The 15,532-nt window shown below is 38.1% G+C and overlaps 2 protein-coding genes across 2 annotated transcripts; both read left to right on the top strand.

Moving 5' to 3' along the window:
• On the top strand, positions 1–1,095 carry LOC116118776 (PRA1 family protein B4-like). The gene has a single exon (XM_031404749.1). It carries the CDS (start codon positions 202–204, stop codon positions 862–864), a length of 663 nt encoding a protein of 220 aa, XP_031260609.1. The 5' UTR covers positions 1–201; the 3' UTR covers positions 865–1,095.
• A 1,778-nt stretch (positions 1,096–2,873) lies between these two features.
• On the top strand, positions 2,874–3,878 carry LOC116118771 (probably inactive leucine-rich repeat receptor-like protein kinase IMK2). The gene has a single exon (XM_031404744.1). The coding sequence runs from the start codon at positions 2,874–2,876 to the stop codon at positions 3,876–3,878; it is 1,005 nt and encodes a 334-aa protein (XP_031260604.1).
• The last annotated feature ends 11,654 nt before the right edge of the window (positions 3,879–15,532 follow it).

Genomic DNA, 15,532 nt, shown 5'->3' with positions numbered 1-15,532 from the left:
TACCGTGAAACGTACTTCTCTTAATAGTCTCTTTTGCTTCTCCCGTCAATTTCTCTTGTTCTTCCCCCTTTCTTCTCTCCACGCTATATTCCCTCCTCCAAATCCCAAATCTCTGTATTCTTAACCAACCCTAATTCTAACAAATCCCTCAAAATCTTTCATTTCATTACATTTCAATTCAGTTCTCCTCATCCTCCCAATATGGCTTCTGCAGCAGCCCCTATTCTACCCGTCTCCACCGCCCAATCCGCCTCCGCCACCTCCGCCCAGTCCCAACCCCCGATCGCCACCCCCGCTTTCCGCGCCCTAATCACCCACCTCTCCGAGTCCCTACGCAATGGCTTCTCCCAGCGCCGCCCTTGGGGCGAACTCGTTGATCGCTCTGCCTTCTCCAAACCCGAGTCCTTATCCGATGCCACCGTCCGTATCCGCAAAAACTACTCCTACTTTCGAGTGAATTACCTTTCCGTCCTCGCCATTGTTTTGGCCTTCTCTCTTGTAACCAATCCTTTCTCTCTGTTCATGCTCCTTGGTCTTCTCGCTTCGTGGCTTTTCCTCTATCTGTTTCGTCCGTCCGATCAGCCGCTTGTCATCTTTGGCCGTACTTTTAGCGACCGTGAGACTCTTGGGATCTTGGTTGTGCTGAGCGTGTTCGTGATCTTCCTTACCAGCGTTGGATCTGTTTTGATCTCGGCTTTAATGGTTGGAGCGGCTTTGATCTGTGCTCATGGTGCGTTTAGGGTTCCTGAAGATCTATTCTTGGACGAACAAGAGCCTGCAGCGACTGGATTCTTATCCTTCCTTGGTGGAGCTGCCTCCAACGCCGCCGCTGCTGCCGCCCCTACCGTTGCCGCACGCGTTTAAGTGGATGGTTGGGATTGATTCAATTGAAACTTAGGATTTTGGTAGTGGAATAAATGTCAATTTGGTAATTTTTGATTTTTTTATTTTAACTATTGTCGTGAATAGAATATGGATCTTATATTTTTTTTCTTTTTGCTCAGTGCATATTTTACATGATACAATTTGTACTTTCAAGTTTCATCTTTTTAATACAGATCATGGAATGGATATTCGAGTTTTCTATTTGTTAAATCTGTTTGATTTGTTCAAGTAGGTAGAAATTTTATTGTTCCGTCAGAAATTGAAACAAATAATGGATGCAAAAGGTTGAAAATTTTGGTTGATAATATTTGATTCTGAATGAGTTAATCTCTGCTAGTTTAAGTTTTGTGGGTTTTTGGGAAATTTAGTTAGCATCTTGATTGATATTTTATCTAACGTATTAGTCTGACCCTCTCAATAAAAGTACAGAATCGGTACGTCTGAGTCAACAGTCACAACCTTTTCTCCGACCCCCGTTCATCAGATTGTGGGAGAGGTCCCTCTTTTTATCAGTGAGTTTTGAGTTAAACTGGGAAGACTCAGTTTGAGAAACAGTATTTGTGTTAGGGTTTTTGTTAAGCCCCTCATTCATATCGTTAACCAGATCTTCGTGGCTCAAGTTTTTATGATTTCTGAAAAGCTCAATCTGTATGCAGCATTGAAAGGCAGAAGGGCAGCAGCCTAGTAAGGTCGACACTACATGTGACTTTTCTTATGATTTGTTTCACAGAATTTGTCAAAAAGTTTTTATAGGCTTGACCTGTAAAATTTTTACTGACATTGCCTCAATTTTTTTTTTTTTTTTTTAATTATTTTTTTTTATTTTTTTTTTTCTTATATTTTTTTTTTTTTTTTTATTTTTTTTTTTTTTTTCTTTTTTTTCTTTTTTTTTTTTTTTTAATTATTTATTTTTTTGTTTTTTATTTTTTTAGAACATCCTGAGGTTCAGTATGCTTCAATAAATTATTTTCTTCATCTTTGTGACTCCTTGGTGCACAGAAAGCCACTCTCCCTCCAGGTTGCAATAAGCAGAAACCACCTTAAGGGCCAGTTTGGGATTCTTGATTTTCTCCTGGATATACTTTAGATTTTCTTGCATAGTTTAACACATGCATGTGTGTCTTTTTTTTTTTTTTTTTTTTTTTTTTTGGATATCTGGGTCAGTTTATGCGTATTTTATATATCTTTCAGGATCCTAAAATTATCGGTCGGATAATAACTCTAATGGCTACCTCTAGTAGTATTTTAAGAGTGACTCAAACTCAGAACCTATTGAGTAATACATCTAACAGTCTTAACATATGCATAATAGGTAGAAAAAAAATATTTCAACCATATATATAATTTTTTTTTTTTGTGATAATTTGAAGTTAAAATATGATAAACATATAAAAAGGTTATTAAACAATGAGAAAGGGCTTTGTGCATGTAAAAGATCCTTCTGGTCTTGTTCGTCCACAGATTTATCAGTTTAAGAATAACTCTATTATGGTGCCTTTTTTTTTTTTTTTCTTTTTTTACTAGAATATAATTTATGGGCTCGGAATATGTTAAAAATTAAATTATGATAATCCACGTGGCAAATGGGAGATTCCACGTGATTCCCACGTGGTGCATACAATATAGCCGTTGGAGAATAACAACGCCTTGCTGCGACCATGACCCAGTTTGTTCATAACTAACCGTTCTAAGAAGGAGCATGGAAGTAAAAACTAGCCGTTACAAAGTAAGTAAAGTATGAAAAATCTGATACTCACTACCTATCTCTCTACTGACTTTGTCTTCCGGGCAAAAACAAGATCCCACTGCTACATACATATGCTTCTTCACCCGTCCTCTCTTTTATCATTTATTTTCTTCATTCTTATTACTTCACTACGTAAAGCAAAACCAAGAAACAAGAAGATATAAGATATATCAAACCTTACATCTTCTTCTTCTTCATTCTTAATTTCTTTCAGCAATTTTGCTGCTTCTCTTTCATGTTCATGGAAAATACCTGTTGCTTCCTGAACCGATTCCACAGCAACAAGTATTTTTCGGCTTCTATAGTTTCAAACAAGTTCTTTATCTATGCCCATTTGTTATTGTTTCTACTTGCTTTTACTTCTAATTCTGTTTCAGGCCGTTCATGGGATGGGGTGATTGTTACTCAAGCAGATTTTCAATCTCTTCAAGCCATCAAACATGAGCTCATCGACTTCACAGGAGTTCTCCGGAGCTGGAATGGTAGTGGTTCAGGAGCTTGTTCTGGTGGGTGGACAGGAATCAAGTGTGTTAAGGGACAGGTTATTGCTATTCAGCTTCCTTTTAAGGGTCTCGGTGGCAGAATCTCAGAGAAGATTGGTCAGCTTCAATATTTAAGAAAACTTAGTCTTCATGATAATGTTATTGCTGGATCAGTCCCCTGGTCTCTTGGGTTCCTTCCACATCTCAGAGGGGTTTATCTCTTCAATAACCGGCTTTCGGGTTCTATCCCTCCTTCAATTGGTAACTGTCATAATCTTCAGACTCTTGATTTAAGTAATAATGCACTTACTGGGACAATTCCTCCTAGTCTTGCAAATTCCACCAGGTTGTTTAGACTTATTTTGAGCTATAATTCCCTTATGGGTTCTATCCCAGTACGTCTCACCAGGCTACCTTCTCTTACTATTCTTGCTCTTCAACACAACAATATATCTGGTTCTATTCCAGATACTTGGGGTGTTTTAGCAGGAAACAGCTCTTACCAACTTCAGTTCTTGAACCTTGATGATAATCTTATCTCTGGAACAATCCCAGTTTCTTTGGGGAAGTTGGGATTGCTTCAGGAGATTTCTCTGAGTCATAACAAGATTGTTGGCCCTATACCTGATGAACTAGGGAAGATCTCTAGGCTACAAAAAATAGATTTATCATACAATGCTATAAATGGCAGCTTTCCTGATACCTTTACCAATCTAACCTCTCTTGTGTCTCTAAATCTNAAAAAAAAAAAAAAAGACTTTTGATTTAAGATTAAAAGGTAGAATATTATGAATGGTTTCTTGGTTGAATTTTTTTTTTTTTTTTTTTTTATAAAGATATTAGTGCTAAAATGCATTTGAAATGTTGAAAATATGTTTGGTGAAAAAAATAAAAAATAAAAAAAAAGAATTACATTAATTCAAATTGGGTTAAAAATTCATTTTTCTAGAAAAATAACGAACACCCAAGCAAATTTGAATAAACTCTAGTCTCTTGAGTCTAGTAACTCGAATCCAGTTGCTTGAGTCCAATCACTCGAATTCAGTTGCTCAAGTCTACTGGCTAGAGTGCATTATAATGATATTAACCTCAATTGAGCAGACCTTTTTGATAGTTTGACAAGAGTCATAAAATTTGCATATAATCTATTATGCCAAATATCAATATCACCCATATAAAATATCCAAAAGTACACTTGAGTGAGGTTAATATCATTATACCCCACTCGAGTGACTGGACTCGTTGACTCGAATTTCCGCAATTTTTTTGGAAATCAGATTTTTCGATTCAAGTATTAGAATGTGGGTTTTTTTTTTCTCCCTAAATATGCAATATTTCACTTATATTAAATATATATGAACATAATATCACCTTTTTTTTAATTATTTTAAAATTTTTATGTTTATTAATTATTTTAAATTATTAAATTTGTTTAATTAATTATTTTTGTTTATTTTATGTTTATGTTTAAATCTTTCTAAATTTTTTTTTAATGTTTTTTTTTTTAATATATTTTTATACTTGTTTTTTTTTTATTTTTTTCTTTTAATATAGTCATATAAGTAATTAGTTCTTGAGATATGAGCCTTTACATGGGCAAAATTATATCAATAATACTACTCTTACAATAGCTTCTTACAATCTTCTCTCATGATTTAATGTGACAGTGAACGTGGTTGCTGCCAGCTCAACTGTCATGTTAGCCAAATGACGTCAGATTCCCTCCAAAATAAAAAAATGAAATTTTTGAAACCTTGAAATCTGAATTTTGATTGCTCCCTTATATTCATTTTGAGGGCGTTTGGTTGGGGGTTATATGAGATTATTGGGGTAATGTCATCTTATATTACTTGATTATCATGTTTGGTTGTTAAGTAATATAAGATACCGGTAATCTTCAAATACCAATAGTAACCAGCCACCACCACCACCACCACCACTGCCACCCAGCCACCACTGCTGACAGCGGGCCAATCACCATGGGTCGTCGCCGGAAAATCACCAGAGTCCCTAAAAAAGAACGAGACTCGGTGGGAGACTTCGGGAGGCTTCGATATGGCCGTTTCTGACCATATTGATGGCCAAAAACGGCCATATCAGGCCAGATCTGGTCAGAAATGGCCAGATCTATTCCGGCCATTTCCGGCCAGATCTGGACGAGATCTGGCCGTTAATGGCCATGGACCTGGCCGGAATAGATCTGACCGCTAACGACCAGGTCCATGGCTGTTAATGGCCAGATCTCGTCCAGATCTAGCCTGATATGGCCGAAAACGGCCATATCGAAGCCTCTTGGTCACGGTCAGCTGCTGATGGGGACTTTCGGAGACTTCCGGAGGTGGTCTGCGGTGGCGGCAGGCGGCAGCAGGTGGGGGGTGATTTCGTAATAAATTAAAGTTTTATATAAGCGGGGGTGTTTTAACTAAATCTGAAATATTGAGGGTTAAATGAAATTATTCAAAAATTAATAATAAAAATAATATTATATTAATATTTGAAAAGGGGACAATTTGGTAATTTAAATAACATATCCACCAATTTATTCTCCATAACCAAACATATTAATATAACATACCCACCAACTAACCAAACACATTTTTCTAAAGATTCTCAGTAATCTTCCAAGGTAATCTATCTTTCCAGTAATTCAACATTTCCAATAATCTAATATTCCTAAACCAAACGCCCCCTTTGGGATTTTCCCTAATTCATTTGAACCCTAAAAATTTAAATCTGTCAATTTCAATTTGTGAAAACCGTAGAAACCACCAACCTGAATTATTAACCACGACAACGGAGGCAGAGGGCTTCGCCGGTGGCCACCACTCACAAAGTCAACCACCAATTTTCCGGCCACCTTCCAACCACCAACACATGCTTTGATTACCACTACTTTTTTACACTATATCCTATCTTATTACCAACTTGACAGGGCCTTCATAAAATTTGCCAGAGTTTCCTTTGTTTGCTTGCTTGTAAGGCTTACTGTGTAGGAGTAGGCACCCTAAAGCCAATCATATTGTTGTATATTGGCTCTATGGATCATGTTATTCTATTAAGGCATTGTTTATATTATGTAAATCATATTCTATATGTATATATGTTAATATATGCCCTTAGACTGGTTGAATTGTGATGAGGGAATCAAGCAGTGATAAATCTTGCTTGTATTATCCCTATGATCACTTATGATGACCATTCTAGAAACTTCCATAGCCCTAGTATTATCCTGACTTATGACATAGATAATATGGTAAGACTAACATAACGTTGAACGACCTTATCGGAAGGTAGTGATAGATCTCGCATGTCAATGTTGTTTGGTTACAACTTAGTGCGACGCATGGGTGTTTGTTATTCACAAGTTCACCAAACTGGCCTATATAGAGGATTCCATATAGATGGTAACTCCAATGTCTATGGAATATATCCTCTAACAGGTGGTGGTGCATGTGGTCTTTAGACTTAAGATCACTAGGTGTCGTGTGTAAATATTGGTATAGTTTGCGACTAGCCTAATGTAATCCTATTCAGGGTTATCAGTATGGTTGTGATTGGCTGCATTGAGAAGTACACTATGGCAATTATGGATCGAAAAAGGATTCATCACTCCTGGATATAGGAGAAATTACCTCGATAAGATATTCGGTAAGAGACAACAACCTTAAATCTGTGGCCATAGCGGAATCGAGTTGTTGCTTGGTTGTTCGATTGGTCTGATAACCGAATCTGAATATGTCAAGGTGGTTTATACTTGAAGCTGACATTATTTCTATGCTTTAAACCTTGATGAGATAATAGATGACAAATGATTTGATTGCACGGTAACCATACTGTTGCTAGGTAGTGAATACGTTGAATCCGAATTTGTTGGGTGGCCATGATGCCTTGCTAGAGGTCAATATTGGTTTGTTGTAATGAGACGATTAATAGGGTGTTGATCGTGATATTACTCACTGCCAATATGATAAGGAGCTTACGAGTCACACACTTAAAAGGCAAGTTAAAGAAGATAAAAAGTGAGGGGCATTTTCGTCATTTATAGAGGAAGGGGTATTTTGGTAAATCTTACAGAGCAATTAAATTTGCTGGAAAGGGGAAAGGTTTTTGTTTGCATCCAATCCCATATTGGATTTAATTTGTAAGACTGGATATTTATTTAAATATATAAATTGTCGTATGTATATTCTAAATAAATAAAATGTCATTATTTGAATATATATTGTGGTGTACATATGTTTTAAGTATTGAAAAATTATTATTGGATGAATAAAATAATAATGGCTCAATACTTGGTTAATTACTTTCTTTGGAAATCAATGTATCTAATTATTTAATTAGATGGGGGTATATTAGTAATATATCCTAATCAGGGGAGATTAGGGTTGGCCTATAAAAAGGCACTTTTCCCTAAATCTCCCATAACCATTCCCATTGCTGCCCAAGCTAAAGATTGAGAGAAAATTTCTCTTGAATTTTTCTTAATTCTTTTATTCTTTAAACTACACAAATCACTCTAGCAAATTGATTATGTGTGGAGTTCTGCCTTTGTGTGGATTTCCGTTAATTCACTTCTATCCTTGAAGTGGGAACGTTTTCAACGGTCAATCGGAGTAGCCATCAACGAGGGTGAGAAATCGAAACCTTACTGGATTTTATTGTTCTTAAGCATGTAAACAACGTTGTGTCTCCTATAAGGATTTTGGACTTTAGGTTTAAAAGGTAAATTTTTGTTTTCTGCTGTGTATTTGTTTGATTAATTCCTAACATACTGGTAGAGGTAGGTTTACATCTTGCAAAATATTGGCAACATTATTAGTTCTTGATTGTGCATTCCTGAACTGAAAGCTGGTTTTCTTGGTAGGAAGAATTTACCTTGGCATGCACAACTTGATTGATATCATAGGAGGACTTGCAATTGGATTGTTGATTCTTTCATTTTGGCTTAAAGTTCATGAATACATTGTCAATTTTGTATTCTATGGACAGAATGGTATATTATATTCTTGATATTACATTATCCCTATGAAATTTTGTAATGATTATTAGCTTCTGATTTTCCTACTCTTGGAATGTCATGAAAGTCATTACTTTGATTGAGAAAGTTGTGGGGCATTCTTTCATTTGTGAAAGCTGATTCTGTTAGGATAGGTGCACTAAAGCCAATACTATTAGACTCTTGTAATATTATATTGAATATTAATAAAGGCATAGATTTCTATATTATGTTATTTATTTATGTAATGATATATGTTTTTAGAATGGTTGACACCTAGACAAGGAAATCAAGTGTTTCAAATCTTGATTGTGAGGATCCTATGATCACATATGGTGGCCATTCTAGAAATATCCGTAGCCTTAGTATTAATTTGACCATGGACACAGATAATACGATAAGACTATCATAGCGTTGAATGACCCTACCGAAAGGTAGTGGTAGTTCTCACATGTTAAGGTTGTTTGGTGACAACTTGGTGCAACACATGGGTGCTTGTTATTTACAAGTTCACTAGATTGACCCACCAAAAGATTCTATAAAGATGGTAACCCTAGTATCTATGGAATATATCCTCTAACGGATGGTGGTGCATGTGATCTTTAGACATGAGATCACTAGAGTGTCGTGGGTAAATATTGGTGTAATTTGACGCTAGCCTAACACAATCCTATTTAGGGTTATCAGTATAGTAGTGGTTGGTTGCATTGAGAAGTACACTAGGGCTATGGTGGATTGATAAGGGATTCATCGCTCTTGGGTATAGGAGAAATTATCTTGTTGGGCTATTCGATAAATAGCAATGACCACAAATATGTGGCCACAGTGGAATTGAATTTTTGCTCAAATCTAATTTTATTTGGTTGTTGATTCGATAACCAAATGCAAACGTATCAAGGTAGTATGATTGAAGTTGGCACTACTTCTATATTTCAAACCTTGATGAGATAAATGATTATGAAGAGATTTGAATTTCACGGTAACCATATTATTGGTAGGTAGCGATTTTTCAGAATCTTTGTTTGTTGCGTAACCATAATGCCTTATACATAATGTCAAGTTCAAGTGCGTGGTTGAGGCACAATTGTCGTGGGTTGGAAAATTGGTAGGGAACTTATACATAATGTCATGTATGTACTTGGTTTAGCTAAAAATATTTTGAGTTTGGATCAAATATTGAAGAAATGTTTCTATGCTATGTTTGACAATGATGAATATATGATTTATGATAAAAGGAATATGTGTTTGGTGCATTCAGTAAAAATGACTGAAAACAAAATGTTTCTTATCATGTTTTCGCAACTCAATCTTAATGCATTCAAGGTTTCAAGTGATGATTTAAGGTTGTGGCATAGAAGGTTTAGCCATCTCAATTTTGGTGGGTTACTGTTGTTACACAAACAAGAAATGGTGTCAGGCCTTCCTATGGTACCATATTACAATAACAGTTGTGAAGCTTGCNTCCCTGGCTTACTTCACCGCGGTGAAGACAATTCCTTCGCCGGGGCGAAGCTTCTTGAAAAGTTCTACAATTACAGAACTGCCACTCTGCTTGCTTCTTCGTTTGATTATTCGATTCTCGGTGCTCTCCCTTGGGAACAAGCTTCATCGTGCTTTATCCTGCTTCGGAACTCTCCTATCTTCTGAGATCCGCTAATTTCTGAGTCAAAAATATCCAATTTTGTCCTTAATTGGTCAAAATGTCCATTTTAACTTGAAACACGGAAAGTAAAGAATTAAGCAACAATTCAGGTCAAAATGCACTAGAAAGTACTTGAAATCCGACAAAAAGGTCTAATGAAAACTGTATAATCCACGGATTATCACCTGCGTAACCTGTCATCACTTTGAATAGCATCTTCCAAATTGTCCAGTCCTGAAAAACAGCCCACGGAAATAGCAAGATGGTCTACCACGTCTGGCATTCTGGAAAGAGCATCTGCTGCCTTGTTTTGTGGTCCTGGTTTATACTAAATTATGAAGTCTAACCCCAATAGTTTAATAACCCATTTTTGCTGATTCTTATGCAATAATTTCTGATCAGTTAGAAAGTGAAGAATGCGCTGATCTGTCCGAATAACAAAGCGTCTTCCCAACAAGTAATGGCGCCACTTTTGCACAGCCAAAACTATAGCCATTAATTCCCTTTCATAAACGGACTTCAGTTTGGAATTTAGAGACAAACCTTCACTGAGAAAAGCAATTAGTCATCCTTCTTGCATCAGCACAGCTCCTAATCCACTTCTGGAAGCATCAGTTTCTATGACAAATTCTTGAGTGAAGTTAGGCATCCGGAGAACTAGGACACTGGTCATGAGCCGTTTCAGCTCTTCAAAAGCACCTTAAGCTGTTATATTCCACACAAACGAGTCTTCCTTTAACAGGGCAGTGAGTGGAAGGGCGATTTTCCCATAATCGCGAACAAATCAGCTATAGTATCCTGTCAGCCCAAGAAAACCTCTGAGTGCCTTGATGTCTCTCGGTTTTGGCCATTTGATAATGCTTTCAATCTTTGAAGGGTCCATAGATACACCTTTAGCTGAAACCACATGCCCCAAATATTTCAACTGTGATTGCCCAAAATTACATTTTTTTTGATTGACCGCCAATTGATTGTCTAAGAGTACCTGCAAAGTAATGCTTAGGTGCTGCGCATGTTCACCCATCTCCTTATTATATATCAGTATATCGTCAAAGAAAACCAACAGAAACTTTCTTAAATAAGGCTTGAAGACATCATTCATTACTGCTTGAAAAGTAGCCGGTGCATTGGTGAGGCCGAAGGGCATTACCATAAACTCATAGTGCCCTTCGTGTGTCCGGAAAGCTGTCTTGTGTGTGTCCTCTGGTTTAACGCGGATTTGGTGACAGCCAGATTTCAAATCAAGTTTAGAAAACACTGTCATGCCTTCTAACTCATCAAACAATTTGTCTATGGCTGGAGTCAGGAATTTATCCGGAACAATCACCTTGTTGACTGCCCTGTAATTGACACAGAATCTCCACCCCCATCCTTCTTTTTCACCAACAAAACTGGACTTGAGAATGGACTGATGCTTGGCTTTATAATTCTCGAAGCTAGTGTTTCCTTGACAATACGCTCTATTTCATATTTCTGATAGTACAGGTACCTATATGGTCGGAGGTTTGGTGATTGAGTCCCTGGAACTAACTGAATGGCATGGTCTTTGGACCTGGTAGGTGGTAATCCAGGGAGTGGATCAAAAACTCAGCTAAATGTCTGCAACACCTCCAACAACCGATCATCCATAGTACCACTGTTATCACAGTGTTTTTGAATCTGCCCAAACTCTATCAAACACCCCTGCCCTTCACTTTGCAACGCCTTGATCATAGCCTTGAGTGAAACCATGGTTTTGGTAAGAGATGGGTCCCCATGCAGACAAACAATCTGGTCTCCCAGTTTAAACCTCATGGTTTGCTTCCTCTAATCTGTGGTTGTCTCACCTAAAGTTTCTAACCATGCAATCCCCAGAACTACGTCAGCACTACTCATTTCAAATGGATTTTTTTTTTTGAATAATCGTCACCCCCTGTAGCTCCATGTAAACATCTCTACATTCTCCCTCACATCTCACACTATACCCATCACCCACTCTGACCCCAAAGGACCGAGTTCCCACCACGGAAATTCCCAAACACTCAAACCTTTGAATTAATAAAATTGTGGGAAGCCCCACTATCAATTAACACAATCAGTTCCTTACCTTGGATTCTTCCCTTGAGTTTCATTGTCTTTGGACCATGACTCCCCACCACTAAGCTAAGAGAAAGCTCAACCTGTTCCTACTGTTACTTCATTCCAGATTCGACGGACTCTCCACCACCAATCAGGTTTGGATCATCTTCCTCTTCGTCGACTAAAATGATTTGAAATTGCTTTTCCCCACATTTGTGCCCAAACGAAAACTTACCATCGCATCTGAAGTAAAGACCCCCCCCCCTTTTTTTTCTTCTAGATTTTCGCATCTGTCATTTGTTGAAATGGGAACTCTCTTCGTTGGAAATTTGGTCGTTCATATGGCTTAAAAGATGACGGTGGTTGATCGTGACTGGAAAGATTGGTCGACGAGCCCTGAATTGAAGATTCCGGTGATCATCGATTGAAATGGGAGTTTGATTTTAGGGATTCAAATGCGTTTGGGAATTTTGGGTTTGGGTTAGTATCGAATCGGGTGAAACTGGGATTATTATCAAACCGGGTTGCATTTTTGGATCCCTGGCTGTTGGACCAATAAGAAGATCCAGGCCCATTTACACGTGCAGGTTTAATTGCTCCCACTTGGGCTTCTTCTATAATTTGATTTCTTTCCTCAATTCGTTGGGCCAGATCTATTACTTGAATTAAAGAAGTGGGCTAGGCTAAACAAACTTCAGCTCTCACTTCAACCTTCAGCCGATTGATAAATGCAGCTTGTAATATCTCCTTCTTATCCCCTACCAGAAGTGCAGCTACAGCTTCAAATTGACGATGAAACTCTACTACAGAACCAGTCTCCTTCATGGCCATTAATGACTCATAAGGGTTGAGCTCTTGAGATCCACTGAATCTTTAAAGTAATTCGAGCTTAAGCATGGCCCACAAACTCATCGGAGCTCTGGATTTCGTCCATTGGAACCAGTTAATGGCTTCACCTTCCATACAGACAGCTGTTATTATCAATTTTCCTTCCTCAGATATTCCGTTGAGGTGGAAGTAGCATTGTACTCTAAAGATCCATCCGTAAAGGTCTTCGCTGGAAAATATCGGCATCTCCAATTTTCTTCCACTCATTTCACTGTGACTTTGGCTACTGTTGCCAGACCCACTTGCGTAATTTCGATTTCCTTCTTGGTTAGATCGAACATTTTTCGATGAACGCATCTCAGTTCTACCAGCATCTTCTTCATCCTTTCTTCGCACCCATGACTGTAACTCAACCAAACATTCTCGAATAGTACCCATCTCAACTCCCAACTTCGTAACCTCTCTTTCCACATTTCCATTCTTGAGTCCATTCTTGTTAATACCATAACCCAGAACTCAATGCTCTGATACCAATTGATGGAACCTGACCTGCAAATTACTCAATAACACCAACAATCTATCCAACAATTCACAGTCAAATCCACAACCAGAAAAGAATTAACTCTCTATATTAATATCAAACAGAACAGTACATCCAGAAGTGATACATCTAGACCATGTTCAATCAACAACTCAACAAACGAGATTCACAGCAAAATAAGACTAAGTACAAATAAGAAAATAGTAACGATGAGACTGAACTTCGAGGGCCAGTCACCTCCTTTCTGAATATCCCTCCCTTTTCTTCTCCTCCTTCTTATTCCCTCCTAAAATCTTTTTGCTCCTAACAAAATTTCTCTTCCCTCCAATCCTATCAGGCCACCTGTCCCCTCATAACAAATTCTAACCTCCTGCATAGCAAATATTCCCCTGCTTCTTACCATTATTCTTCCTATGGTAGACCATTCCCTTTAGTTGCTCATCAGAAGGCAATGATCTTGTAACTTTCACTGCCAATGACTAGGCTGGGTGTACAAATGATAGAAAGAGTACAACGGGTTATATTTTCTTTCTTGGCTCTGGAGCTGTTTCATGGATGATGAAGCAGACACGCTCGTCCCTGGCTTACTTCACCGCGGTGAAGACAATTCCTTCGCCGGGGCGAAGCTTCTTGAAAAGTTCTACAATTACAGAACTGCCACTCTGCTTGCTTCTTCGTTTGATTATTCGATTCTCGGTGCTCTCCCTTGGGAACAAGCTTCATCGTGCTTTATCCTGCTTCGGAACTCTCCTATCTTCTGAGATCCGCTAATTTCTGAGTCAAAAATATCCAATTTTGTCCTTAATTGGTCAAAATGTCCATTTTAACTTGAAACACGGAAAGTAAAGAATTAAGCAACAATTCAGGTCAAAATGCACTAGAAAGTACTTGAAATCCGACAAAAAGGTCTAATGAAAACTGTATAATCCACGGATTATCACCTGCGTAACCTGTCATCACTTTGAATAGCATCTTCCAAATTGTCCAGTCCTGAAAAACAGCCCACGGAAATAGCAAGATGGTCTACCACGTCTGGCATTCTGGAAAGAGCATCTGCTGCCTTGTTTTGTGGTCCTGGTTTATACTAAATTATGAAGTCTAACCCCAATAGTTTAATAACCCATTTTTGCTGATTCTTATGCAATAATTTCTGATCAGTTAGAAAGTGAAGAATGCGCTGATCTGTCCGAATAACAAAGCGTCTTCCCAACAAGTAATGGCGCCACTTTTGCACAGCCAAAACTATAGCCATTAATTCCCTTTCATAAACGGACTTCAGTTTGGAATTTAGAGACAAACCTTCACTGAGAAAAGCAATTAGTCATCCTTCTTGCATCAGCACAGCTCCTAATCCACTTCTGGAAGCATCAGTTTCTATGACAAATTCTTGAGTGAAGTTAGGCATCCGGAGAACTAGGACACTGGTCATGAGCCGTTTCAGCTCTTCAAAAGCACCTTAAGCTGTTATATTCCACACAAACGAGTCTTCCTTTAACAGGGCAGTGAGTGGAAGGGCGATTTTCCCATAATCGCGAACAAATCAGCTATAGTATCCTGTCAGCCCAAGAAAACCTCTGAGTGCCTTGATGTCTCTCGGTTCTGGCCATTTGATAATGCTTTCAATCTTTGAAGGGTCCATAGATACACCTTTAGCTGAAACCACATGCCCCAAATATTTCAACTGTGATTGCCCAAAATTACATTTTTTTTGATTGACCGCCAATTGATTGTCTAAGAGTACCTGCAAAGTAATGCTTAGGTGCTGCGCATGTTCACCCATCTCCTTATTATATATCAGTATATCGTCAAAGAAAACCAACAGAAACTTTCTTAAATAAGGCTTGAAGACATCATTCATTACTGCTTGAAAAGTAGCCGGTGCATTGGTGAGGCCGAAGGGCATTACCATAAACTCATAGTGCCCTTCGTGTGTCCGGAAAGCTGTCTTGTGTGTGTCCTCTGGTTTAACGCGGATTTGGTGACAGCCAGATTTCAAATCAAGTTTAGAAAACACTGTCATGCCTTCTAACTCATCAAACAATTTGTCTATGGCTGGAGTCAGGAATTTATCCGGAACAATCACCTTGTTGACTGCCCTGTAATTGACACAGAATCTCCACCCCCATCCTTCTTTTTCACCAACAAAACTGGACTTGAGAATGGACTGATGCTTGGCTTTATAATTCTCGAAGCTAGTGTTTCCTTGACAATACGCTCTATTTCATATTTCTGATAGTACAGGTACCTATATGGTCGGAGGTTTGGTGATTGAGTCCCTGGAACTAACTGAATGGCATGGTCTTTGGACCTGGTAGGTGGTAATCCAGGGAGTGGATCAAAAACTCAGCTAAAT

This window comes from Pistacia vera, unplaced genomic scaffold, assembly GCF_008641045.1.
Source record: "Pistacia vera cultivar Batoury unplaced genomic scaffold, PisVer_v2 Contig859, whole genome shotgun sequence".
Lineage (NCBI taxonomy): Eukaryota > Viridiplantae > Streptophyta > Magnoliopsida > Sapindales > Anacardiaceae > Pistacia > Pistacia vera.
Note: the sequence above shows the minus strand (reverse complement) of the source record. Positions and strands in the feature narration are given on the sequence as shown.

What these genes read in the sequence shown, in the direction of transcription:
- LOC116118776 (XM_031404749.1), top strand. Translation starts at nt 202, where the DNA reads ATGGCTTCTGCAGCAGCCCCTATTCTACCCGTCTCCACCGCCCAATCC.